This window comes from Diplotaxodon limnothrissa, linkage group LG7 (assembly GCF_057381915.1).
Source record: "Diplotaxodon limnothrissa isolate DT_005_m linkage group LG7, D_limnothrissa_male_GT1.1, whole genome shotgun sequence".
Lineage (NCBI taxonomy): Eukaryota > Metazoa > Chordata > Actinopteri > Cichliformes > Cichlidae > Diplotaxodon > Diplotaxodon limnothrissa.
Window position 1 is genome coordinate 69,075,661 of NC_140602.1, and position 27,324 is coordinate 69,102,984.

General features: G+C 47.7%; 1 protein-coding gene across 1 annotated transcript; it reads right to left on the minus strand.

Moving 5' to 3' along the window:
- Window positions 1–533: 533 nt before the first annotated feature.
- On the minus strand, window positions 534–27,235 carry ankrd27 (ankyrin repeat domain 27 (VPS9 domain)). Its single transcript, XM_085360215.1, has 28 exons — window positions 27,002–27,235; window positions 20,191–20,313; window positions 17,721–17,831; window positions 17,272–17,580; window positions 16,571–16,630; window positions 15,211–15,264; window positions 14,804–14,869; window positions 14,392–14,468; window positions 13,749–13,870; window positions 12,260–12,338; window positions 11,268–11,394; window positions 11,079–11,171; window positions 9,570–9,691; window positions 8,768–8,850; window positions 8,539–8,654; window positions 7,951–8,043; window positions 7,621–7,818; window positions 7,113–7,172; window positions 6,631–6,747; window positions 6,430–6,474; window positions 6,227–6,343; window positions 5,962–6,156; window positions 4,852–4,971; window positions 4,603–4,776; window positions 3,901–3,994; window positions 3,702–3,780; window positions 2,989–3,052; window positions 534–2,893 (listed from the first exon to the last, which is right to left on the minus strand). The coding sequence occupies exons 2-28, from the start codon at window positions 20,290–20,292 to the stop codon at window positions 2,363–2,365; spliced, it is 3,408 nt and encodes a 1,135-aa protein (XP_085216341.1). The 5' UTR covers window positions 20,293–20,313; window positions 27,002–27,235; the 3' UTR covers window positions 534–2,362.
- Window positions 27,236–27,324: the final 89 nt, after the last annotated feature.

The window sequence follows — 27,324 nt, forward strand, 5'->3', positions numbered from 1 at the left end:
TCGCCAGCTCTTCTCACGGCTGTCCTGAACACTGCAGCTCAGATTTCACGTGAAACCAAAGAACGACCTCCCCGCTCAAAGCCGTTCCCTTCATCGCTGTAACGACACCTGTTGAAACAACTTGCAGGAAAATGATTTGGTGCAAAGTGCCAAAAGCTGAACTTGGTTCCATTTGCTAAATGAAAAACACTGGTGCAGCTGCCACCTTTCATTTAAAACATCTCTGCTTTTTAAAATTCATCAACCAAACAATTCCTCAGTCTCACATTAGTCATCTCCAACTCTTTTTCTGCAGATTAAATCGATTCTGCTCATTTCCACCTTAAACATTTGAGGCCAACCATCCAAACCTGCTCGAGCAGCTCTGAATGATTCAAAATAATTACACTGGACCCCGGGGCTGGCCCTCAGACCAGGAAGTCCCGTCTGGTTTGATTATCGGCTAATTTTAATGAGAACATGACAGAAAAGCAGCAGAGACCGGCTTCAACGACACTGAGAAACAAAAACAACACCAAATGTCATTTGTCTGAATCGCAGGTTTATTCTTGTTTATTTGGGTTTAAATTAAATAAGGCACATTCACATCATCATTAAGACTCGGCTTTGACATCCGCTCAGACGAAGTTCAAACATAAAGGTGGTTCCTGTGTGAGGGAGACAGGAAATAGTGACACTGATGGGAGACACGTTTGCAGCACTCTGCTCGTAACCATCAAATCGACTCTCGAGTAAAACCGTCAAAACCACAAATATGAAACATTAAACAGCAGGACAGTCGGCTGTGATGGAATACCACAGTTTGTCTTTTTCCTCTGAAGACGCGCTCGTTTCATCAGGTAGCTACAACCGTTTCATGAAGCACAGAGACCGAAACTTAGAAATTAACCTGACAGAGGGACAAAAATCAGACTGATTTGTTGCAGTTTTCAGTCATTCATCAGGCTGAACAGTCTGAGTCGGGTTTTTGGGGTTTGGACTCACAGTTTGTGTTCGATGATGTCATGATTTCATGAGGCATCAAGAGGAAGCTCAGACAGTTTGATTCGGTTCTCGACGTCCTTACTGAAGGTTAATAAACCACCTGAGCTGATGGAGCTCTGACTTCGGACCAAAGACCGTTTAGAAACGCTCGCACTCCACGTTTGTGGCCGCTGTCACGTTTTCTTTGTGCACGGATTTGGTCGAGAGGCTGAAATGCTAAATTATCACCACGGACGTCATAGCATAAAAAACATGGCCGTAGGAAAGTCAACGCTGAAGCGCGTTAAGGTGCATTCGTTCTAACGACCAGCAGGGGGCGACGCAAAAAGACTTCCTGTACAGGAAACCGTGAGTCAGTAACACTTCCTGATGAGTTTATGGCCTCAGCCATGAGGTTCAAGTGTTACATGAGAGTTTGTGAGGAGCACAAACAGTCCACAGGTCCAGTTCAGTGACTGTGACTGAAGCCCATCCTTCTCTGCAAAAGAAGCCACGCCCATCGGTTAAGCGTTACAGTATTCAGATGGACGTCATACGAATTCACTCCATACAGTTTTTCTATCAAACTATAAACGTGGCTCACTCTCCACTCGAGGGGTCAGCGGTGTTAATGTTGGTGCTCAAAAATCATCAGCGCCGGTAAAAAGACGGAAATCCTTCAAACAGCTTGATTTGGAAAATAGCCGGCGGTGGTGTTGGATTAAAATCTGCTGGATAAAAGCTCGCAGCGAGGTTCAGCAGCGGACAGGGAGACACACGGAGCTCCACCCTCCTAAATAAAATAAGATCATCCTGATTAAACCAAAGTAAAAAAGTCAGCGCCACAGAGCAGCAGCACAAACTACAGCGAGGACGTTCAAACAGCAAGAAATGAAATCAGCTTGCATCCCTTTTTCTCCGTGAAGGCTGGAAGTGGAAAGCGCTTTAAACTCAGCTGAGACGTTCGTGTTGAAGCTCAATGTAAAGAGTTCCCCGTGCGAGGATGGTTTGGATCTCGCTCGCCTCCGCACAAAAGCGCCGAGCAGTTTTCAAACATCTGAAAAACAAAGTTCGGAAACCTGTCAGTGGAAAAAATGCAGCTTCTAGTTTATGTTAACGAGTGAGAAGGGAGCGCGAGCGGCGCCGAGCCTGTGCGGGTTAAACCTGATCCAGGTGTCTGAGTCAGGGCCGTCTCTGACGTCCCCACTGACGCAAAACATGGATGGTGCCCGACGCCCTTTCAGTTTGCCTGAGGAGGCGGAAACCTCCGAGCGGGACAAATACAACCCGACGCGCTGCAGTGAGAGGACGTTTGGTTCGTGAGGATCCGGAGTCTCGTGTGCTTTTCTTTCGGCGGTCTTCTTGCTACTCGTGCCGTCTGCGCTTCGCGCTCCCTGCATCACTGTGCGCTGGGTTCTGGCTGCTGATTGGCGTTGCTCTCTTCGACTCTTTCGCTCTGGGTCGGGGAGGGCAGGTTAAGGGGATAAGGGGTGGAGTCTTCATCCCTGTGCTCTGACGGTAAGCCTTCAGCTTCCTCGCCAGGCCGAGGGCGGCCGTCAGAAGAGTCTGCGTGTAAATCTCGGTCGGTCTGGCTTTCGGGGTCAGACTGAGCAGACAGGATGTTTGCGAGCGGGACGTCGGCCGAGCTGTCGACCTGCGATGATGTAGTTGACGGTGTGGACGGCGAGGTCTCGCTGCCCGTGCTGCAGCTGGAGGCGTCGGTGGAGAGCGATTCGGCGCCGTCGGGTAGTTCAGGAGCGCACACGACGTCTGTCGGGTCAGCCACGGTCAGCGCGTGCGTTCGCTCCGGCGTGTGCACTCCGGTGTCGAGGGTGTGAGAGCGAGCCAGGCGCCGCTCTTTGAGGCTTCCTGTGGGGCTGCTGACCGCCACCGTCTCTCCTCGCCTCAGCCTCCACCTGTCCGGATTCACCTGCAATGAAACGGCAGCAGAACTAAAGTCAGTCCTGCTCCAGACCGGAAACACCGATAAATACCAAAATACATAAGAGAATAAGACGCGTGTACCTGGCTGAGGTTTGGAGAACACCTGGGTGGAGAACCTGAAGAACCCTTCCTCATCTGCTGCATCCTGAAGGTGCAGGTGGGAAAAAGGAAAGAAAAATGGGGCTGAGGGTCGATGGTGGAAGGTTAAAGTCATACATTCATGAGAAATAAACTCTGATATTCTCTCAGACTAAAAGCTGCAAATGTCTGTGAAATACACTCAGAAATAAAGCGGAATAAATCACATTTAGGAGGAATCAACTTTCTCTTAATCTAATCCTGCAGCTGCTTCCTCTAGGGGGCGCCACAGCGCATCATCTGCCTCCATCTCACCCTGTCATCCAGCCCTCTACATCCATGAACCTCCTCTGAGCTCCATCTCCACCCTCCCTCCTCTGCACACGCTCAAACCATCTCAGCCTCTCCGACTCTGATCCATCCTCCTCCCTCCCAACGAAGACCTGAGCATCTTCAGCTCAGCCTCCTCAGTTTGTTCTTCTGTTCTAATCTCAGAATATTCCTGAGAAATAAGACTGAATATCCTCTGAGAATATTCACGAGGAAAAAACAAACACTCGAATACTTTCTAAGAATTTTGCATCGTGAATATGAAAAGATTCAGAAATGTTACTGCGATTGCGCAGAGCAGTCACTGCACGTGTGGTTTGCTTTCCCTTGATGAGTGGGATGGTTTCTTGTGACTGGTGTGGATTCGTGGCTTGTTTGCGGCCTACCTGCTGATGGACTGAGCCAGCTTCTGCTTCCTGCTGTTGGAGTTATCCTGCAGCCTCAGACGCTGCACGAAGGAATGAGCTGAAAGAGCAAAAGCACAGAAACGATCCTGATTACACGGCTGTGGATCACAGTCCCCATTCTAATGAATGAAATTTAAGTAAAGCCTGCTTTGTAGGATTTATTGCTGGTGTTAGTTACCCAGAGCTCCTTTGGGGACGGAGAGGAGTTTGATCGGTTCATCATCAGGGGAGAGTCCAGATGCTTTCTGCAGAGCTCGCAGGATTTCAGTGTTCTGCACGAGATAACAGGAAGATAAGTCTTCAGACCTGCACGACGGTGCAGCGATGAAGAGCTAACAGCTCCAGGAGAACCCCCCAGGAACGACTCCAAAGTAAAAGAAGACGAAGTTTATACTTCTCATATTCAGCAGATCATGGTCCCATTCTTAATAAATACAATTGTGCACCGGCCACTGCAAGGTCAGCGAGCCGTTTAAGCTCTCTGTGTTGGCGCTGAGCTCCAGTTACACACATTTGGATTATTTTGAGCTGTGAATCATACAAAGCTACCCTAGCACAGTCCAAAGACATACATTTGGAGTTGAGCGGGTTTACTTTCATGCTTTCTATGAACTCTGAAGCTTTTTGGGAGCTACAGCTAGCTGAACATACTGGAAGGTGCTGTGCAGTTTCATGCTCATCACATTTTATGATTTTAAAATCATGTATCAGACATCAGCATCGGCTTCAAATTCATTCTGCTGGACTACAAAGGCGGGACCTGCAAAGAGCCCTGATGTCAGCACCGTGGAGTCGGCCTGGTCACTGAGACGGAGCGACGCCATGACGCTGACATCAGGACCCTGTGGGTCCTCAGATTCAGCGTGAGGCACTCCACGACCTTTCCGCCCAGCTCGTAGGCGCAGTCCAGCGGCGTCCTCTGCCTCTTGTTCCTGATGCCAGGAGAGGTTCCGCCCCTCAGCAACAGCTCCACCAGCGCCAGATGCCCGCCCCGCACTGCCTCATGGAGCGCCGTGTTCCCCTGAAGGTTCGCCACGTTCACCAACGCATTACTCTGTGAACACACACACTTTCAGAGTTAATGTGTGTGTGTGCGCGCGCGCGCGTGCGTGCGTGTGCGTGTGTTCACCTGTAACAGGATGGTGGCTGTGTCCAGATTTCCACGCAGGCAGGCGTGGATCAGCGGCGTGTTGCCATAGTGATCCTTTTTATTCAGCTTGGCGTTGCACTCCAGCAGAAACCTCACCACCTAAACATCACCATGACACTCAGAATGACATCATCCTTCACAACGATGACAATAAAATCACTTTTTGCCAACAGACACACACACACACCACTGTAGTGGTCACCAGCAATTAGCCGGGTCCCAGTCAGAGTCACAGACAGACTGTGTTTCCACCGCTCAGCTCTACACGGGCGTCTAAGAAAGTACAACCCCTGCAGAAACAGGCTGCAAGGTGAAATTAGAGAAAGTGACCGTGCAGAATAAACAGCTCACATTTCCCCTCAGTGAGGAGAAAACCTCTGAGCGGCACCTGAAACTGACGCTTGGGGTTGGACTCCTCTTTCTGAGCCGTTTCTCTGCTCAGCGACACGAGCGAAGGAGCGAGCAGACTCGTGCAACAAATGAACTTTAAGTCAGCTTTGTGCTCTGCAGTCCGGCTTTCTGATTGTTCACGTTTGAGTCCGTCTTTGTGCCCATTGCATAACTTCTATTTCCCCTGGGTGATATCCAGAACATCCAACAATGAGGATGCTGTGAACTAAAGCTCTGCTGGTGGACACGTGTCCTGCAGTTTACTGAATCTGAGGCAACATCTGCCAGCTGTTGGTGTCCTGAAGTCTCTGACGTCACTGCCTCAGAGATGATGTTGCCTGTCTTCCTTTAATATTGGCTATAAAATAGTTACAGGATGGGCACCAGTTTGTTTCTGGAAAACAGTGAAGATCTGCAGCCAAGAAGAATCTAGTGAGATTATTTTGATAATACTTGTGCACATCAGGCTAATCTAAGCATGTTTTTACCAAACAGCAGCGTAACCTGGAAATCTGCTGCTGTAGAGCCTGACTTTCTGCTCCTTATGTGACGTGTTCATCAAAATTTGAGTAACTCTTTTAAACCTAACTAACATCAGCCAAAACTTCCGACACGTCTTCCTGACAATGTGGCCAAGTTTTCCATGTTTACATCCTGTGCACGGAAAGCTCACACATTCACTTCTCCCTTATCGCTTACCGGGATGTGGCTGTTCTGGCAAGCCAGGTGAAGTGGCGTGGCGCTCTGGTTGGTGCGGGCGTTCACGTTGGCCCCGTGGCGGATCAGCAGGGTGGCCAGCGGCAAGTGTCCGTGGAGGGCGGCGACGTGGAGAGGCGTGAAACCGTCGACGTTGCAGCTGTTTACGCCGAGAGTTCCCGCCTGCTGCACCGATAGCTGCGGGAAGATCAGAGAGTTTAATGGAAATGGCGCCGCATCCACGCTGCTGCACGGGCCGCCGGCGTACCTTCTGAGTGGGGGCGCAGTTTGGGCACTGACACAGAGGGTGGCAAAGCGGAGCCTCCGACCGTACTTCTCCCTGATCCTCCTCTTCCTCATCCATCCACTCCAACAGGTAACGCACCTGAGAAACAGGATGAGCAGACGTCGTCACGTTTCCCATCGAGGGAACGCGACCCTGAGCGTTCAGCACAAATGCAGAAGACTCACCATCTCCACGTCAGCGTCTGCCACGGCTCGCAGCAGCTTCTCCACCTGTCAGTCAAACACAGAGGCGTCAGACACCAACGTTTTCTTCTTCTTTGGTACTCGGAGCTGCACAGACCTCCATGAACGCTTTCTCAGAAATAACGTTTGACCGATTGATTATTGGTGCTAGCAATGTTGTTGTGTTTCCTGGTCAGCGCTCACCTCTCTGTGCCGGACCCGTTCTCCCTCTGGTTTGACCTCCGAGCCCAGGGAGGAGGTGCTGGAGACGGAGGAGCGGCGGCTGCTGCAGTCTGAGGCCAGAGGCGAGCGGCTGGGAGACTGAGAGACAGAAAAGAGATGCTGAAAACACAACCAGCCTCCAAATACTCCCAATGCTAACATAGTTTAGCTTTAGTGTGTGAATGCAGGTCAAATGTGACCACCAGGGTGAACGTTTCAAACATACGTGGTGAAACCAGAGAGGACGCAGAGTCAACTGCGAACATTCGCTCACCAGTTGAAAAGTAGTTCCAGGTTTCACTGGAACTACTTTTCACTGAGTGCCCCTGTTAAACATGCAGCCGCTCTGTCTCGTGAGGAAACCTTTTTGTATTCAATTACACTTTTGTCACATGGATTTTGACAATATTCACTGTGATGTTGGAGATCTGTCCGATGCAAGCGTGAGTGCAGATGAGACTCACGTCGACGCCGCTGCCGCAGCGCTTCCGGCCGTTCTGAGTGGACTGCAGCTGCATGAGGATCTGCAGGAAGACATGAACAACACATTCATTTTACAGTATGTGCGCCATGAAACCAATATGTTTCTTTTTCAGGGAGCACCTGAAGCATCTGTTTACATCATTTGAAAAACCTTTATCGTGCAAGAAAGGCTGAGTGAACATGACTCAGAGACTCTGCAGGGCTAAAGTCCAGAGCCTGGGGCCTGATGCAGACCTGTGTCTGCATCAGGCCCCAGGCTCTGGTACTGCCTGGAGCAGAGATGAAACAAACATCTGATTTTAAAGTGTATCTGAAGCTGGTTTAGTGGACAGACTGGAGAAAGGGGATCAGTCGACCTGCCGTCAGCAGCTGATCAGATTAGCTGCTATCCTCATTATGCTACCACAGCTGTGGGGTGAGGGACTCAAACCACCACCCACACAGTGGAAGCGTCCTCTGCATGTTCTGGCACAATCGAGTGTCGCTGACCTTGGAGTTCAGGGCGCACTGCAGCGGCGACTCCTTGTTCTTGTTGAGGATGTGGGTGCTCGCTCCGTTCTCCAGGAGCACCTGGATGATGCCCTCGTAGCCCCAGCGCGACGCCATGTGCAGCGCCGTGTCGCCTTTGTCGTTCACCAGGTCCAGACGGCACGTTTGGACATCGTAGTACACCAAGGCCTTCACACACTGACACACAGCATTTATTATTTATGAACATGCTGAGTTATTTACTGGAACAGACTAACCCGGTGGGTTCAAACCAACTGGAGCATTTAAAGGATGAAATGTGAGGACATAACAGAGAGAGCGGCGACGTACGTCCTCGTGTCCGTACATGCAGGCGAGGTGCAGCGGCGTGTTGCCGTTGTTGTCCTGAGCCTCCGTGTTGGCCTTGTAGTGCAGCAGCAGCAGCTGGACAACAGAAACAAAGGAAGGACATCGTTTGTTGTAATGTTCTCCTCCTCTGGAGCGTTCATTCGTCTTTATTTAACGACAAGTTTGTTTGGCTGAGGTCAGACAGCTGCGGCTGATCCAGAACACACATTTCAGTCCTCACTTTGGAAACTGGTTTAATGACTTTGTTTGCTTATAACTCATCTGTTTGGATTATGTTAAAGCTTAAAGGTAGAGGTGATGTTTGAACCTGCCAGTTAAAAATAACCAGACTTTGACTGACAGGTGGGTGGAGACACAGGCGGCTGTAGCTGCAGCTTCACCTCAGCTACCTGGAGTCTCTGAGCTGGACCTCTGCACCGTGTTTGTGCTGCTGGAGCCTTATGGAGCATTTTAATGACATTTTTTTCTGATCAATAATATGGCTGCTGTGAGGTCACTGCACTAACAGACCGTCTAAGTTCAGTTTTTTTAATTTAAATCCCAGGATTTTAGTTTTCTGCGCGTGCTCACCGTTACTCCCTGGTATCCACGCTGACACGCCAGGTGCAGCGGTGTGAGGGCGTGGTAGTCTGTGGCGTTCACCTGAGCTCCTTTATGCACCAGTATGTCGATCAGCTGGGACTGACCTGCCACACACACACACACACACACAGGTTAGTTAATACTTTTTATATATAAATTGTGCCTCGCAGTATTAAACAAACTCATGTTGTGTCACTGCGCGTTAGCAGCCACTCACCGCAGTGAGCAGCGACATGCAGAGGAGTGTAACCCCGGTCATCTCTGGAGAACGGCGTGACGATGGACGGGTCGTTGAGCCGCCTGAAACACGGCGCCAACACTCAGAGTCAGTCTACGGTCAATAATGGCTGAACGCGTCAAACAAGGAGCTTATTGGTCAAAGGTTAGAGGGAGCTTTCAGGAAGTAACCAGTGAGGCTCAATCAGACTCTGCGGTCTGATTCTTACTTCAGAGCTTCAGCTGCGACAGGTGGGCGTGGCCGACAGGTGGCGCTTTCTGCTAGGCCTCACTTTAGCTAACAGGACTGCACAGCGTTTGTGGTGCAGCTACATTTTTGAGTATTTTCGTTTTTAATGGGCCATTGCATAACGGTCTGAAATACACACACACACACACACTAAAAGTGTGTGTGTGTGTGTGTGTGTGTGTGTGTGTGTGTGTGTGTGTGTCTGGGGGTTTCAGTGGGAAGTGAAAATACAAATGGTTTTTATTCCTGATTCGAAGCTCTGATGCACAAAAATAATGGAGAAAAGGGGAAGTGATGATCAGTTGAACAATGAAAATACAAGTCGAAGGCATCACATCAGCTTTTCTCTGCATATGTGCAAAGGCAAAGTCAGCCTTAGAGTGAATTTCCAGCTTCACAGTCAATAATCAGTGTGTCATAAACTCCAGGCAGGTCATATCAAATCTGTACCGTGGAGCCTTTACTCTTCTTTATTCTTCGTTATTTTCATGTGAATGCTTTGACGTACTCTCTGTACCTCTGCGTGTTTGTCTGTGTGAGTTTGGACACTGACCCGGACAGCTGGAGGTCACAGAGGTCACAGGAGCAGAGAGGATGACACATCTTCACATCTTCATCGGCCTCTCCATCACTCAGCAGGCGTTCAACCTCCTCTTCATTTCCATTTGCTATGTGCTACAAAACACACAGGAGCAAACTGAGCATTAGCAAAATCTCGCCACTAGATGTCAGAAGACTGTAGATTGCCGTCAAATGAGTGTTCTTCGGTATAGTGGAGGGTATAGGATAAACATGTTAGCCAAGAGAGATCAAAAACATTAAATTCAGACTTTCAGAGTGCACCCCATAACAGCCGTAGCCAGCGAGCGTGTTGCTATCACTGTTTGGGGAGCGGATCCATCCAGATGCAACCCAGGGGTTTTCCACATCTGTCTGCTGTTTACCTCAGCTGTCAATGCTGGGTGAGAAGTATCCACCTTTATTTACTCTGGAGGAGTCAGGAGTCACTTTTGACTGCTGACAGTGTTACTGAGGTAAACCTTTCTGTTGGTAAGCTGCTGTTAGCCTCTGTTAGCTGCTGTGTTTTTGCTGCTGTTAGCCTCCGTTAGCTGCCATGTTAGCCTGTTTTTCTGCTGCTGTTAGCTATTGTGTTTTTGCTGCTGTTAGCCCCTGTTAGCTGCTGTGTTTTTGCTGCTGTTAGCTATTGTGTCTTTGCTGCTGTTAGCCTCTGTTAGCTGCTGTGTTTTTGCTGCTGTTAGCTATTGTGTTTTTGCTGCTGTTAGCCTCCGTTAGCTGCTACGTTTTTCTGCTGTTAGCCTCCGTTAGCGGCTGTTAGCCTGTTTTTTTGCTGCTGTTAGCTATTGTGTTTTTGCTGCTGTTAGCTATTGTGTTTTTGCTGCTGTCAGCAAAAGTTTCTATAAAGTGGATATAACTGACACTTAGTGAATAAACTTTCATATCATGTGAGAATGTAATCATACTGTTTATCTGAGGGAAAGTGGGTTTTTCTTAGGACCCTCAAGCTAACAATCTGATACGTTAGCTTGTATTCAGGTGTTAGAAGGGGGAGGGGTGTCCTTCCTGGCCACTGTACTCAAATATGGTGAGGGGATATGACGGCTTCCACAAACCCACTCCTATGTATTTTTAACAGATTAATTATAAGTTTATCTGAATGTATCAGCTTCTTGGAAGACGTAATTACTCTGATCTATGTACAATATAAAAATAACCCCCAAAAATAGTTACTACACATTTAAATCACTTTCATGGCCTGGAAAACACCAGGAAACATAATGAACATAAACAGAAGAAATGCCAACAGAGGGAACAGAGCTGAAGATTTTAAGTGCTAAATAACAGTTTTTATTTCACTCTCTTAAATTCCTTCTCCTTCAAACTGAATTGGACCTCGAAGGATCTGTAAAAACATTCACAGCATCAGGAGAAGCTTTTACATCCCACTGTACAAAAAAAACAAATACACATCATGTAGGAGCAGTTTTAGACATCATGCTGATCTTTTATGGGACATCCGCTAACGTCTCGGGCTGCAGCTCACCTCAAACAGACAATTAATGGGCGTGGCTACACCCTGAGTCAGCAGACTCATCCTCTCCTTGAACAGCGCCTTGTCGCTGAGCTCACCAGAGCCCTGAGGAAGGAGGCAAAAACAGGAGAAAACACATGGATGATCTCCAGCACAGTGAAGCAGCTGCTGAGATACGACAGCAGTGTGTTTGTGTCTCACAGAGTTCTGCAGCTTCCCCAGGTTGATGTACTCCACCGCCGCCTCGAAGGTGCTCAGACAGTAGCTGAGCTCATCTTTACTCGAGTGGCTGAAGCAGAAGTTCCTGATGTAGCTCAGGTTGGCCATCCTGAAGATAAGACAAATTAGATCACCCAGCTACATCTTATTAACCCAAATGATGTTTCATAACTATAGATCATCCTCAGCAGCCTCCAGTTAGGCTGCCTTTCACTGGAAGATTAATTGTGCTTATTTATAGAGGAAAAATCACGCGCTGTGGACAGTTTACTGTCAACAAACATTATGAATTCAATAAAGTAATCAAATATTGAAATAAAAAATGATGCATTTGATCATAAAACATTAACATTGATTGTTAAAGTCACTATTGGAGGCCACCGGTCCGTGTCCTCAGCTGCACAGTGCAGTAAACGCAAAAACTTCACCTCCTGCCTCATAGGGGGCGCTGCAGAGTTCAGACTGAGCAGGTTCTGCTGCAGAACAAACACAGGAACCGCTCGAGATGTTTTTAATATTAAAATGTCTCCAGGTTGTGAAGTTTGCGGCACATTAGAAAATATAAATTCCAATTATAGCAACTTTCTGTACCGTGGCATCGTGGACACGCCCGTTATCGAAAGCTCAAAAGGATCTGATTTAACCTCCAAGAGGAAAGTGTGACCCACAAAACCTAAAAATATAAATGAAACGGACACAGACGCTGCCAAAATGAGATGTTAAGTTTAAAAAACTTAATTTTTGGTCCGACTGTTCCAAATTTCACAAATGTGGGTGAAGCCAGTGTTATAGTTTATCCACGCCCACATGCGAGACCTGCAGAATCGAGCAGGGCTGCGATACCATCCCTTTGACCCAAAACTGTAAAACTGTGAGTCGTCTTTTTGTTTTCACTGCCTCATTTTTTCCTCATTTCTCTGCATTTTATTCACGACAGAAGGTCAAAGGTCGCAGCCAGTTCCCCTTTCGCTCACCAGTTGGGGATTTCCGTCTTCACCAGCAGATAGAGGACGACAGACAGCAGGTCGTCGGCGCTCACGGCTTCTATGCTCACTGTGGAGGGAGACACACAGTCAGTGAGTGGAAACTGAAGAGTCATTCTTCCCGTTCATCTCTCCCTCAGCTCAGCACTAATGAGTAAACTGGCTTCTCGTCAGCTCGGCGCTGCAGGCTGACAGCGGGGTTGTTGCCGTGATCCAATAAGCTTGGATTACCAAAGCAAACTGCACAAATGGAAGCTCACAGAGTCGGTACTGTCCTTTTCTTTAGGGAAACACAAGAGTCGCACAGCCGCTCTCTGATGAGTCCCGCATTTCCCTGCATTACACGTTTAATAAGGTGGTTTCTCTTATGTCACCGCGAGAAAATAAAGGAATGGTCTCATTTGTCAGACTCCTGGATCTAATGTGATTTTCTCAGAGTGATCCAATTGAAAACTATTAGATATTTACAGTTTTTTTTGTCCTGTTTGGGACTTTTTCTACAAACGTGTCCAAATGATATAAACTGAAGTTTAATTTGACGTTAAATTCGATTAGATCTGCACCGCATTTAAATCAGCTGGCTAACACTGGGTCGCCCCTGGTGTCACCGAAACAGCTGAAAACAGCGCAGGCCTCCCAAGCTCTCAGACTTTGTGTTTTTGCAGCACAGCCCAAGGATGGAAACTACGACATGATCGCAAATATTACGTTAATATTATCAATAATATGGATTAATGGCAACACGGTGGTTAGCACTGTTGCCGCACAGCAAGAAGGTCCTGAGTTCAATTCCACCATCAGGCCGGGATCTTTCTGTGTGGAGTTTGCATGTTCTCCCCGTGTTTGCGTGGGTTCCCTCCGGGTACTCCGGCTTCCTCCCGCCGTCCAAAGAAACGCAGCTTGTGGGGATAGGTTAATTGGATAATCCAAATTGTCACTAGGTGTGAATGTGAGTGCGAATGGTTGTTTGTCCCTGTGTGTCGGCCCTGCGACAGACTGGCGACCTGTCCAGGGTGTACCCCGCCTCTCACCCTATGACAGCTGGGATAGGCTCCAGTGCTGCGACCCTGAAAAGGATAAGTGGAAGCGAATGAATAAATGGATGGATTAATGCCAATGGACTTGCAACCTCTGTGTCTGTGACAAATTACTTTCTACTGCAAGCCTCATCCACACCTGTGCACGACCCAACATCCATGAATCCACCTGAGGAAACTCGGGGTTCAGCGTCTTGCTCGAGGGTGCTTTGGCATGCAGTATGTGGTGCACCACAGACCAGCTGCAGACTGACTAGAACTGGTTCCAATGTGTTGCAAATCTGAGGCTGCAAGGGACCCGCTCACGGCGAGCTGTGACATACTTCCATTAAAGCGAGCGCTGAAGCTCCACACACACATTTAAACTGCTTCTCCTACAAAGGAGGTCGATGAGCTCACACACTCGTTTTAGCTCCGCACACACAAACCAACAGAGTAAGTACCGGTGCGTCTCGGGGTCTGGGTGGCGGTCAGCGCGACTCTACGCAGGCAGAGCAGTTTGAGGAGGGGGGACGTCTGCTGGTTGAGCTGGCTCAGCTCTCTTTTAGCCCGAGACAAGTTTATGCTGCAGAGACAGAAGAACGGGGGACAGACGATGGGTCAGAGACATCGAACGGACACATTCACAAAGCTTCAGTGGCTCGGGCTAAAGGAAGGAGGCACACAGCTAAACAACAGATTCAATTTACAAAACAGAGACAGAACCAATCACACGGTGCAATGAAACATGACGCAAGTCTTCATGATCGCTCTATTTCACCAGTAACCCTTGGATGGTCTCCACTGTTGGGACCCTGAGCTGTCCCTCGGGTCAGACTGACCAGGACGTATTTAAAAACAAGTCTGAAATAAAATTTGACTTCATAAACCATGAACACGTATCGTGTTTGTCTATGCGAGCTGCTGGAACGCTGCCACGATCAGGTCACCTTAACTGGGTCCGTGTAAACGTTGAAGGCATTTTGCACATTTAAACATCGTCTGTAACGTGTTCAGAACAGCAAGCGCTGGTTAAACCTGTCAGCAGAACCAGATTTGACGCTGCAGAGGTCTGGGTCTCAAAGTCCGCTCCGGTGTGGAACTGACCTGAACTCGGGTTTGACTCCCAGCTCTTTCTGCTGCAGCTCCTGCAGACTCCTGGTGGTTTTGTTGAAGGCAGCGTCCTGTCGACCGGCAGCACAAGAGACGGGAGAGGAACTTTTGAAACTGTCAAAGCCTCTTTTTGGGGTCATCACAGTAATAAAGAGCAAGAAGGAGAAATATTAAGGCTTCCATCACTGAAACAACGATCCCTCTGCAAAGACAAGTGATCCCTGCAAGCTGCGTGTTTGACGTTATATCTGCAGCAGCGCGCAGCAAAAACACCACAGGGATGTGTGTGTATGCAGGAGGCACGTGAGCAGATCACTCAGGATCTGGTGGTGGAAGAAAGCGGACGAACAGACGGTTTATTCGCTCCCTCGTTACGTCTAATGAGGAAATCTGAGCTCAGACCTACCTGGCTGGCCTCAAGCGTTCCCACAAAGTTAAAGATTAATTCATGGATACCATGATGAACGTACATCTGGGGAAAGAAGAGGAAAACCAATATTTTAATACGTGTCAGGAACAGCTCATCAAAGTTTCTCACCTCGCACCAAAATAGCTGCATGTTTGGATTATTAAGCTGCTTCTGTCACATGTAGCTTTGCCCACATTGAGCTCCGTCTTATTTTTTGTAAATATCTTATTGAGTTATTCGGCTTATTAATAGATTCCTTTACAGTTTCACTGGCATGAAGCAGGAAGTTACGTGTGACAGCTGTGGGAGCTTCTGCATGTGTTTGATGAAATCTGACTTTCTTGCAAACTTAAACTTGCGTCTACGTGTCAACCTTTCTCCTTCACTGAACCCAGAGACGTTACCTCCACAGCCTGTTTGAGGAGCGTCATCTGAAGCTCCTGCTTTGCCAGAAGTTTCTGCAGAAAACACAAAGCATGCAGGGGAAGAGGAAGGCGTTAGAGGATGTGATCAGGCCCAAAACTGCTGAGTCGCAGACGCCGCGGCCACATATCATCGAATCATCCAGTCCAGAGGAACTCGCAGCATCCTGCGTGTGTGCGTCGGGTCAGAGGTCACGCTGATTAAAGGAAGCTGATTTGAAGCATTAGTTACGGCGGTCACATGACACTGTTTGGGGTTCGATCCTTTCCGAACCGGAGGAAACGATTCCTCCCCACATGACAGCAGCAAAACGCTCACGTGTGCAAAGCCAACAGATGAACGTAACGTGGCCGCATTAACACAACATTTTACAACGAGGTTGATCTAACGAAGCATTAACGACCAACGATGATGTTTCACCAGAATGCTTCCTCTGGTTTATGTGCTGTTTCGTTTCATTTCCCACAAAGAGGGAAGCGACTGCACCGAGGTCACAGATGCCTGAATCAACGAAAGCAGGACTTTTCTGAACTACAGCTGCCGACTCAGTACAGCCCCCGCTTACATGCAACGCTCACATGAGCTTCTTCTGCAGTAAAAAGCATGTTGGACTGTCATGATTGTTCACAGCACACTGCTGAGCATCTGTGTTTCCTGCCTTAACACAGGACGTTGTGAGGGAATCACCAAGTTTGCACACAGCAGAAACAATGAGTGACAGAAATCTGCATTTTCTCCCAATTTTTATGTTATTTTAGAGATTTGAATAAGAATCCTTTTAATACAGGTGATTTTGCTAAAACCTCTGTAGTTGGTGCCACAGATTCAACATCCTGACCGACTGGACTGCTCGTCCTTTGTATGGTGCAAATCTCTTATCCAGCTCAGGCTCACAGCGGACTGGATCGCTGTTAAACTAAAACAGCAGCCTCTCAGTGAGTAATCAGCACTTTCCATCAGCTGCTCTTCCCTCCGGCAGAATCGGCTCTCAAACACAAGCTCACAGTTTTATTAAAAAGAAACGAAGCGGAGACACGGAGAGCTTTAACAGTCACATGCTCAAAAAGCACGGCCGTGTTACTCGACCACGTTTCTCACGCCTTTGATGTCATCGTGCAGCCGAGGGACAAACGAAACAAAGTCAGATAATCACACGAATAACCGTGAACGCACCGAGCCACCATGCAAACCAGAGAAGCACGCGAATAATAAAGACATAGAAGAGTGAATATTGGCCCCAGGTGAAGAAGCCAGAAATAAATATTCTCCAAATCAAGGAGAGAAAGGCGGATTTTCATTCAGCCAGTTTTAACGTGACAAATAAAGATTGTTTCTACTCACCAGGTGAGAGTCTCTCAGCAGACACTGAAGACACTTAGTGTAAAGACCGTTCACCGAGTCCTGACAGGAAACAGAACAGCTGTTAGCTCAGCAGGAAAGAAAAAAATCGAACGCAAAAATCCCCTAAAGACTCGAAAACATTCAAACACATTAACGCTAAAAAGATGCACGCTCTCCTGGAGGTGTTGTTTGCATTGTTGTCATGTATTAAATCAAAGTGAAGCTAGCTGGAGGAGCCTTAAACCTGCACTCTTTTTGATGGCCACTGGGGGGCGATAGCTGCAGCTGTACAATGACAAGTTCTGTAGACATGTGACATCAACTTGTCTGCCAATAACAGGCCTCGAGACGAGTCTGCAACCATCTGCAACCACAGGGAGGATTTCCAACCAGCTGTGAGTGACGCTGGAGACCGATGGTAGCTGCTGGGAAACCATCGCTCAAATCAGTCGGTGGCCCTGCTAACCACCAGACACTGACACGGATTACCCAACCAGCTGGAAAAACCTTGTGATTGCATCAGTATTTCTGCCTTATCTGAGTCATGGGAGCACAAACCTGTCTGTGGTAAAAGAATGACGAAACCTGTGAGGCGTGCTATTTTAGGTCAGACACGCGCAGAGCTCCGTTTCCTTCAGACCCCCGTTTGTCACTCTAGTCCGTTTATCACCAGGGTTGTGTTTTGTGTCTGTCATCCCTACTATGTGGTGCCGGAGTCCCTTCCTCTCCTGCTCCCTGAAGGCCTGACAGAAGCTCTGGATGTGCTTGTCCATCTTCTGGGCGTGGCGGCCCAGGAACTCCCTGACGTCCTCCAGGCTCCTCAGGCTGTAAGAAGACGGCGTGCTGACCTCGGACAGGCTCGGGTCCACCTCCATGGGCCTGGAGACGCACAGGATGCTGTAGCTTTGCTCCCGGTCGTTGTAGAAGGTCTCCTCGAACAGGATGGGGATCGACACTGGAGCCGGGAACCCGGATCCCAGCAGGACCTGCCTGTCCTGGATCCGGACCTCCTGTAACACACACAGAGGTAAAAAGCTGTTAAACAGCCTCTTTTTGTATTTTTAGGACTGTAAAAGTAGGACAGCGGTGCGTTTAAACTCAGCCTCTGGCAACAACGAGCAGCACAGACTGGCTTGTGTTGAAGACAGACCTTCCCGTCCGCAGTCTTATAACCGTCCTCCACGGGCTGCAGCACATAGCTGTCGAAGTGAGAGTCCGAGTAGCTGCTGAGGGTCAAACTTCCACAGCACGGCACCAGAACCTGCAGGTTCAAGGCGACACGCAGGGTATTCCATTTATTAAGCACTCAGCACAGATTTAGAGTGACCTTTCCACACCAACGACAATCAGATAAGGTCTGATCTGTGTTAGGAAGCAGAAAATAGGATCAAATGGTACAAAGAGTGGAATCTTCACTGTATTAACTGCAGTTAGATGATGAACAGCACTGAGATGGCTCCTGGCCTCTAACTCACTCACGCTTTTAAAGTAGTAGATGTTTATCGTGAAGTATACGGCACTTCGGTGTGTGGTGGGAGTATTAAAATACAGAGCCGAGGCTCCACAGTGTTTCTCTGCACATTCGAGTATCCGATGGTCTGAAAATAGCGCAGAAACACTGACATTAAACAGGCGTCATTTGTTTTTAAGATGTTCACATGAAGTCAATAAATGCACATGACCTGATCGGCAGCATTTGATTAAGGATCTGAAGACGCAGTCACGAGCCAGAGCAGCTGCTGAAGCCCTGACGTATGCACAGCATGTGCACGCTGTGCCATGTAGAACTGATTTTTCCGCCTCTGCTGCGAACCGCAGCTTTAATGCACTTACACGCATTTTTTTTCCCCACTGATGTTTTGACGGCGTGCAGATGACCCGACTGGCCGGCGTTCAGACATCTGATTCTCATCTGCTGCTCCAGGCGTCCGATCGTCATCTTTAACAAGCTCAAACGAGGTTTAGAGCGCCGCTTTGCAGCTTGTCAGCTCATCTGATATCTCTGCGCTTCACTGACAGCCAAATGAAATGTATCAACCCCGCTTTAACAGTCCGACCAAAACAATGCTCCTCTAACTCACTGAGAGTGAAGGGATGGCAGCAGAGCGCGTTGAAACCACCAGAAACCCCACGCTGACCCACCGTGAGGCAGGAAGTGGTGTAAAGGTGTCGCTGTGTTTGAAACCCCGGCTGAGCGCGCTTCTTTTACCTCAAACATTGTAACAGAGATAACGTCCCCGACTCTGATCTTTAACCTGCTTTAAGGGGCTGGTGTGATTCTCAGCTGTTTGTAGGCGCAGCCTTCAACCACTGAGGAGGAAGCGAGAAGCTGTTCTGTGATAGAAACTGGCAGAGCTCTGCAGCCGGCTCACACCTGGACTTATTCAGGTTCTGCTGCAGTTATTTTGAGCTCTGTGCCGTTTCCTCATTTTCACCTCCCCCCTGTTGTTTATTAGTGCAAACCTTCCTGAGCAGAGACAGACGCTCAGACCCCCAGCCACCTGCAGACGAAGCAACACGAGGGTCTCCAGCTGCACACTGATGTGTTCCTAACACAGACGAGCAGCGCCGTCTCTCTGGCGTGTGCTGGATCTGCCTCGCGGTCTCATGCCTGACATCACTTCCTCCGTGAGGCAGCCGGGTCAGATGGACCTGAGCTCCTCACCCTGTCACCGAAGCTCAATTCTTCTGCTTGTTCATTCACAATTCCTACTATCAGGGCTGTGCGATATGACCACAATCTCATATCCCGATATAAGACATCTGTCGTCCCGGTAACGATATAAATCAAAAATGTAACATTTTCTGTAAAGTCTGTGAATCTCGGGCAGCTCGACCTGCGTGAAGTGTTTCCAGCTGTGCGTCGTGTAGCTGGAGTCGAGTTTTAACCGATGCATGAAACGATACATTTTTAGACATAAGTTGTAACGGCGCCGTTTCTTTGTGAGTATTTATTACACGGCGTGCTGCGGGGAGAAGCCTGCTCTAATGTCTGAGTCTAAGCTTTATTTTTTAGCACCTGGCGTCTTTTTTACTTCTCATCTGTAAACACTCTGCTCTTTCACGTGATTCAGTTTATTTTGAAAAGTCTCAACAGGATCCTGAGGTTTATTGTGAAAGGTTTATGTGGAACATAAACAAGCGGACATGCGATGGCGTTACCGTCGTTGTTGCTAACAACAACGCATAAAAACAGGCGCTTGTCCGTCCGTAATGTGGTTTTATTAAATATAAGAGAAAGAGAGAACTTTAAGAAATGAATACAGCCACTGCAGTGATCAAAGCATGAACAAATATTGCTGTAACAGTTTATTTTGCGACACCACGAAACAAACGACAGACGTTTTTATATCGTCATCCGATATATATCGTTATATCGAACAGCCCTACCTACTGTTACATTTAATCACATCTGCTCAGTCTGAAGCATTTTCCACCCATTTTTAAAAAACATTGATCATCTAAGTGAATATAGACGCCGCAGACTCACAGCTATGTGACACCCAGACAGAGCGCTCTCTGATTAATCGCCGTCTGATATCGTGATCCGGTAGCTGATCCTCACATACATGCAGGTGGGCTTGTCTGGTGACATAAATGAGATGACGGGTCAAACTCACGATGCCGTGGAGCTCTGCCACTTGGCTGCAAAGGTCGGGTCTCTGCTTCTCCAAGGCCAGGTAGAAAGGATTCTTCAGGATGTTCTCATCATATACAGCCATAAGGAGCTGGAGGTCTGGATCCTGCAGACGGGACAGGAGGATGATGGGAGGAAAGACCTTAATTATCAACCAAGTACGTGTCAAGGACTTTTATAAGTATGTGACCAGTTAAACCCTTCGTGGGGAGAGGACTGTGGGGTGCAGCCCTGTCAGGACTCATCTTCTGGGGATTATAAATAATTGCAGAGAATAAATCTTCCACATCAGCCTCTCTGAGAGCAGCTGCTGGTTTCCTGTCGATAGCATGTGGCAATACTGCTCATTGATGTTTGAGAAAAGCCAAGCAACAACAACAACAACAACAACAACGACAAAAGATCTCATGATTCCTTAATGCCTCCAAATTTGAATCTTAGGACAAGACCTGAAAACAAGCTCATTTATGGTCTTTGAGGCCACCGGACAAGAAGTCCCTTTCAATCTCGTTTCCAGCCTAATGTGGGTGGGGGTGGGGCTTATGTTCCCATCTCGTTCTGTCAATCTGCAGTGTTCAGGCCCCCCAGAAGTCGCTCACGGTCACGTATGAAGCTGTGCTGCCTGGATCTGAAGAAACCAGGGCTGCTTCTCTCTCAGCTGATCCAATTCTTATTGAACTGGTTTATTTCCGTACGATTGATCTAATAATCCTCCATCCAGACAAAGCTTCACCGGCTCCAACATGGCCAGGCTGGATGTGAGGCCTCGGAAAAATCTCCCCGAGTCTGTAGTTACTAATGCTGCAAATAAGAGCGTTAATGTCTAATTACAATTCACCGAGCCTAAAGAGGTGAGCAGTTAGGTGGTTTGAACTTTTGACTCCATCTACCTGCAGCTGTAAACCGCGAGTCCTCTGAAGGTGTTACAGGACTGTAGATGCCTTCAACAGAAGACACATCGTTTTGAACCTGGGTGTGACAGCGCTTTTATTTTGAAAAAACCCATGCTATCAAAGCTAACTTCTTTTAAGCTTCTGTAAAGCTGGAGCGGTCTTCCAGCTTCAAAGAGTTTAAAAGTTATCTGCTTCTGACCCAGTCTCTGAGGCCTCTTCCTTAGAGACTGGGCGAGAAGTTCAGTTATCCAGGAGGAGCTCGGAGCAGAGCCACTACTCCTCCACCTTGAAAGGAGTCCGCTGAGCTGGTTTGGGGACCTGGCTAGGATGAATCCCTCCCGAGTGAAGTATTTCAGGCATGTCCTACTGGGAGGAGGCCGCGGGGTAAACCCAGGACTCACTGGAGAGATAATGTCTCTTGGCTCTCCCGGGAACGCCTGACTACATTCACCCATTCACACACACAAGCCCTAGATGAGCGTGGAGGAGGTGGCTGGGGGGGCTGATCTTCTCTGCTCGGGCTGCTGCCCTGCAATAAGAGGCTCTAATTTCTGATCTTTAACCCTGCACACTTCCACTGATCACCAAACTGTTTTCAAAATTGTACTAAATGCAGAAGTATTGCATATCAGCATCACTCACACCGATGACCAAAAGACTGGTGTCAACTAAAATTGTTCCCATTCTTCAAAAGAACCAGTCAGAGGTGTACACTGGTCAAGCTTGTCTGATTAGAACTGCTGTTACAGCATCTGGATTTACTGAAAGAAGTGGAACATTTTCTAAACCTTTCAAAGGTAAAACACTGAATGCACCAACTGTAACAGAGCCGATTATTTTTTCGTTGTTTCGACTGATTGAAACGTAATCAGCAGCTAGTTCAATAAACAGGCATTTTAGTCCAGTTCTGAAGTAAAAGCCGTTCCCTGTTTGTAGCGTCTGCAGTGTGAGGATCTGAATGATGTGTTTGGGACTAAACTGATTATCTCAGTTCATGCATTCAATAATAAACAACTTTCCCCCACACATCAGTGAGCTGCAACCGGAGTTTTGTGGAAACAATGCACAAAAAAGCAGGTCATCTCCTTGCCTGCATTTAGCTGGTATATCAAATCAAATCAAATCACTTTTATTGTCACATCACATGTGCAGGCACACTGGCACAGCACATGCGAGTGAAATTCTTGTGTGCGAGCCCCACAAGCAACAGAGATGTGCAAACACAACAACACAAACGAGCAAAATACAAGAATGGCCAACCTGAAACTAATAAATATATGTACAATATATAATAGTGTATGCATTTCTGGATGTGTATACTAAATATTTTCCTACGTGTGTGTGTGTGTGTGTGTATGCACATTTTTACAAATTAAATAGTTAAAAAAAAAAAAAAAAAAATAATAATAATAATAATAAAATATATAAAATATACAGAGTTGAATATGTGCAAAACAAGTGGCATTTATATACAGTGTGGAGTGCATAATGTTGAAGTTCCAGTAGTGAAGCTGAGGTGTCTATGACGTGTTCAGCAGTCTGATGGCCTGATGGAAGAAGCTGTCTCTCAGTCTGCTGGTACGGGACCGGATGCTGCAGAACCTCCTTCCTGATGGAAGCAGTCTGAACAGTTTATGGCTGGGGTGACTGGAGTCCTTGATGATCCTCCCCGCTTTCCTCAGGCACCGCTTCCTGTAGATGTCTTGGAGGGAGGGAAGCTCACCTCCAATTATCCGTTCAGAGCACCGCACTACTCGCTGGAGAGCTTTGCAGTTGTAGGCGGTGCTGTTGCCGTACCAGGTGGTGATGCATCCAGTGAGGATGCTCTCAATGGCACAGTGATAGAAGGTCCTGAGGATGCGGGGGCTCATGCCGAATCTTTTCAGTCTCCTGAGAAAGAAGAGGCGCTGCTGCGCCTTCTTCACTGTTTTGTTTGTGTGTACTGACCACGTAAGATCCTCAGCCAGATGTACGCCAAGGAACCGGAAGCTGCTCACTCTCTCCACAGCAGCGCCGTTGATGGTGATGGGGGTGTGTACTTCTCTGCACCTCCGGAAGTCCACTATCAACTCCTTTGTCTTTGCGACGTTGAGGGTGAGATGGTTGTCTTGACACCAGTGGGTCAGGGCGCTGACCTCCTCCCTGTAAGCCGTCTCATCACCGTTGGTGATAAGACCCACCACTGTAGTGTCGTCCGCAAACTTCACAATGATGTTGGAGCTGTTAGTGGCTGTGCAGTCGTAGGTGTAGAGTGAGTACAGGAGAGAGCTCAGTACACACCCCTGTGGAGCACCAGTGTTCAGTGTGATGGGGGATGAGGTGATGCTGCCCAGTCTGACCACCTGGCGTCTGTCAGACAGGAAGCTAAGGATCCAGCTGCAGAGGGAGCTGCTCAGTCCTAGATCCTGCAGTTTCCTGTCCAGCTTCGAGGGAACGATGGTATTGAATGCTGAGCTGTAATCTACAAACAGCATCCTCACATACGTGTCTCTCTTCTCCAGGTGTGACAGGGCAGTATGTAGTGTCAGGGCTATGGCATCATCAGTGGACCTGTTGTGGCGGTATGCAAACTGTAGAGGGTCCAGTGAGTCGGGTAGTGCAGAGCAGATGAAGTCCCTGACCAGCTTCTCGAAGCATTTGCTTACGATGGGGGTCAGGGCTACAGGTCGCCAGTCGTTCAATGAGGAGATGGTGGAGGATTTGGGTACAGAGACGATGGTGGCCATTTTGAAGCAGGCTGGGACTACAGACAGAGAGAGGGAAAGGTTGAAGATGTGCGTGAACACTCCAGCCAGCTGAGCCGCGCATGACTTGAGGACGCGGCCGGGAATCCCGTCCGGACCAGTAGCTTTGCGCGCGTTCACCTTCCTGAAGCACCTCCGCACATCCTCCTCAGACACAGTGTGCGCACTGACGTCATCCGCGGTGCGCACACTGTCCGGTCTCATGGTGTTCGCTGTGTCGAATCTAGCGTAGAATACGTTTAGATCCTCACACAGAGAGGCCGTGGTCTGCGGTGTGCTGGTTTTCCCTCTAAAGTCTGTGATCGTGTTTAGTCCCTGCCACATACTCCGCGGGTTGTCAAACTGTTGTTCCACCCTGTCCCTGTACTCACGTTTGGCTGCTTTGATCGTCTTCCGGAGTTGGTAATGTGCGTGTTTGTAGTCCGATGTGTTCGCGGAGACAAAGGCGGTGTTTCATTGTCGTTGTGTTGATAAGGAAAGTAAAAACCACCACGCTCCATTTTCTGTCTCACATTTCTGCAAGTGAAAAGTTAAAAATTCCCACAGGTTATAAAAGTGTGATTTCCTTCACTGAGGCGGCAGATGTGTAATCAGCCAGATGTGTTCGGCCTGAGGTGAAGCTCTTACACCTCACCCAGAGAACACAGATCACCAGAGAAAAGCAAAAGGGTCTCAGACTCATGCACAGCTCTCTGAGCTCTGCAGCAGCTCCGTTCTTCTCTTCTTCGGTCGTTCTGTTGCAGACCTGCTGCTGTGCTGGGATCTTTGTCCTGTTGATGACCCGGTTTGGTCCGAGCTTCAGCTGTGGGACACACGGCCTCACACTGACTCTACAGAGGAGCTCATGGTCCACTCAGATCATCGTCCCTCCTCCACCGTGCTGACGGCTGTATGAGGTGTTTGTTTCCTCCAGACGTGCTGCTGTGCGTGATGGACGAACATCTCCACTGTGGTCTTGTCTGTTCCAGGAGTGTGGAGCTACGCTGTGCTGCTGTTTGTATTTTAGAGAGAAGAGGCTTCCTCCTGCAGACCTTCCAAACAGCCATACTTGCTCACTCTGTTTGTATTTGCACTGCCGTAAACTTTAACATTAAAAATGATAACGATACAGTCAGAGATGAAGTCTTAAGACGTAACCGAGTCTTTAGCAGTGATTGTAAAGAAGACACACATTTCCTCAGGCAGGTTGTTCCACAATCCAGAAGCCCTAACAGCTCGAACCCTTCTCGCTAACATCAGAAGTCGCACACCAGTTGGAACAAGAACAGCAGGTCGAGTACCTTTACAGGGGCCGTGCAGGGCTTCAAAATATAACAATAAGACTGTAAAAATCAATCCAAACAGCAGAACCGTTAGAAGGGCTGTAATGTGCTCACTTTTCTTGGTTCTTTTAAGAAGTTTGGCTGCTGAGTCCGAGGGTTTTTCTATTAAAACACCATTTACCTTTTAAAAAGTCAGCACAGCTAATAAAACAAAGGCGTGGGATCCACGTAATCTGTTCTTCTTCCCATTTCTAGCCTGAACATCAAAAGGAGAAACAATGCCAACAAAGAAAACTCAATGAAAACAGAAAGTGGTCTGAGAGGTCTGATAAAAACATGACTGAAATGATACTCTGCAGCACATCCATGAGATTACAAACGTTACTGTACGAGCGCCAAATTTAATTTAAAAACACTTCATTCATCTGCGCGCCAAAACCACAACAAACCAGATCAATTCTACAGAAAACACGATCAGTTCTGCCCATTAAAGAGTCAGATTTTTATTTAATGACAGAAAAATACGTTTTTAAACATTTTCTGATCTCTTAAAAATCTCTAAACTGACCGCTCACACCTTGCAGGTGATCCACTCACCTCAGAGGTCAGCTTCATCCTCCCTGAGCTCCCACACACGCACTGGAAACCAGTTCAGCACAACACACACAGTAAATCCCCACCCGAGCAGCTCCATGCTGGGAAAAAAAAACATCACGTGACCCTCGTGACCTCCCAGGCTGGAAGCAAAACAGCAGACAGAGGAATGTCCATCCACTCGGGCTTGAGCCACATTCACAGCTGATGTCTTAGCCTCAGGTTGAAGGGAACAACAGCATCACCAACAAAACACCGAGATCACCGTCCAAACTCAGGATAATAAACCCCAGTCACACCAAAGTCCTGTGATCTGAAGACACAATGACTCACAGACTCACTTTCCTGAGTGGATGCTTAGTTGTTTCGTCTAATGAGCGGTATTAGCTCCGCCCCCTCTAAGTCAACCACCTTCTGGTTGGCTGCCCCTCACAAGCTGTAGGATGTTTATGCACACACTGGTCTTAGTAAAACTTTGGTCATGTTTAGTATGAATATTCACCACTAGAATAGGAGACATGAAGGAATATAAGGAAAAGTAGGATCATTTCAACACAAAACAAGGAGACAAATCGGGAGTGTTTTATCTTTTTAACTGATTCGCATCACTAAGGACTTGGATTTTATATTCCAGGTTTCTCCGAAATGCAGCTTTAAACTGGCACACTTGCACTTCACACTTAGCAGTGGTGGCCTGAGGGTTTTCTTCCACTCTTTTAAGTCTTATTATCTCATATGTTCACTCATACTCTCCCTTTCTATTATGATTTTTTTTACTGTGTTATATTGGGTTATCAACCCATCTGTTTCGAGTAAACACCTAGATGTTCTTCTTCGATTTGCTATTATATATAAACAAATACAATTTAATGTGTATTTTCCTGTTTTGTGGTATAGATATCCATAAAACAAGAAGGTAACTTAAAATGAAACTAAAGTCGTAACTCTTAAATTTGACATTTTGTGAATGGAGTCTGGCGTGGCGCTGGAAGCAGCTAATAAACTGTGTCACGGTACCGTTCACATGACAGGTGCAAGGAGGAGTTTTATGCTGCTCACTGATAAATTAATATTTGAAGTTATCCATAGTTATCTAACAATTGTTTGTTCGGTTTTGTGCGTCTGTCAGTAAACGGGGACTTTAAGTTTTTAAATTAGCCTCCTAGCTAAAACCAAAAATACAGCCTGTAGCATTAGCGTTTCTGGGGATTTACTGTTGCCTTAGCGTAGTGACACGTTAGCGTTTCCAAACACGGAATTGAGCCAACAGATGTGATGATTTGGAAGAAGACTGATTTTACCTGCTATTAACGAGTCCCTTCGGTCATCCAGGGTTTAGCATGTCAAAGCCAAACAGCCTCAGCAGCAGCAGCCTGCCAGGAGCCCTACGAGCTTATCAACCTTGCGAGACGAATTGCGATAAATAAGCTGCTAAAACGAGCCGATTCGCCGATTATAGCGTCCTGAGTCTGATTCTGTCCAAGTAAAACTTTTACAGAAGAAGAAACGCGTTCATGTACACGAACGTTTCATTTATGGGATCTGATGTGGACAAATTAAAGGGGAGAAGCGCACCGGGTCACACCGACCCCTACAGGCCAGCGCGGTGTACTGCACCTCCATC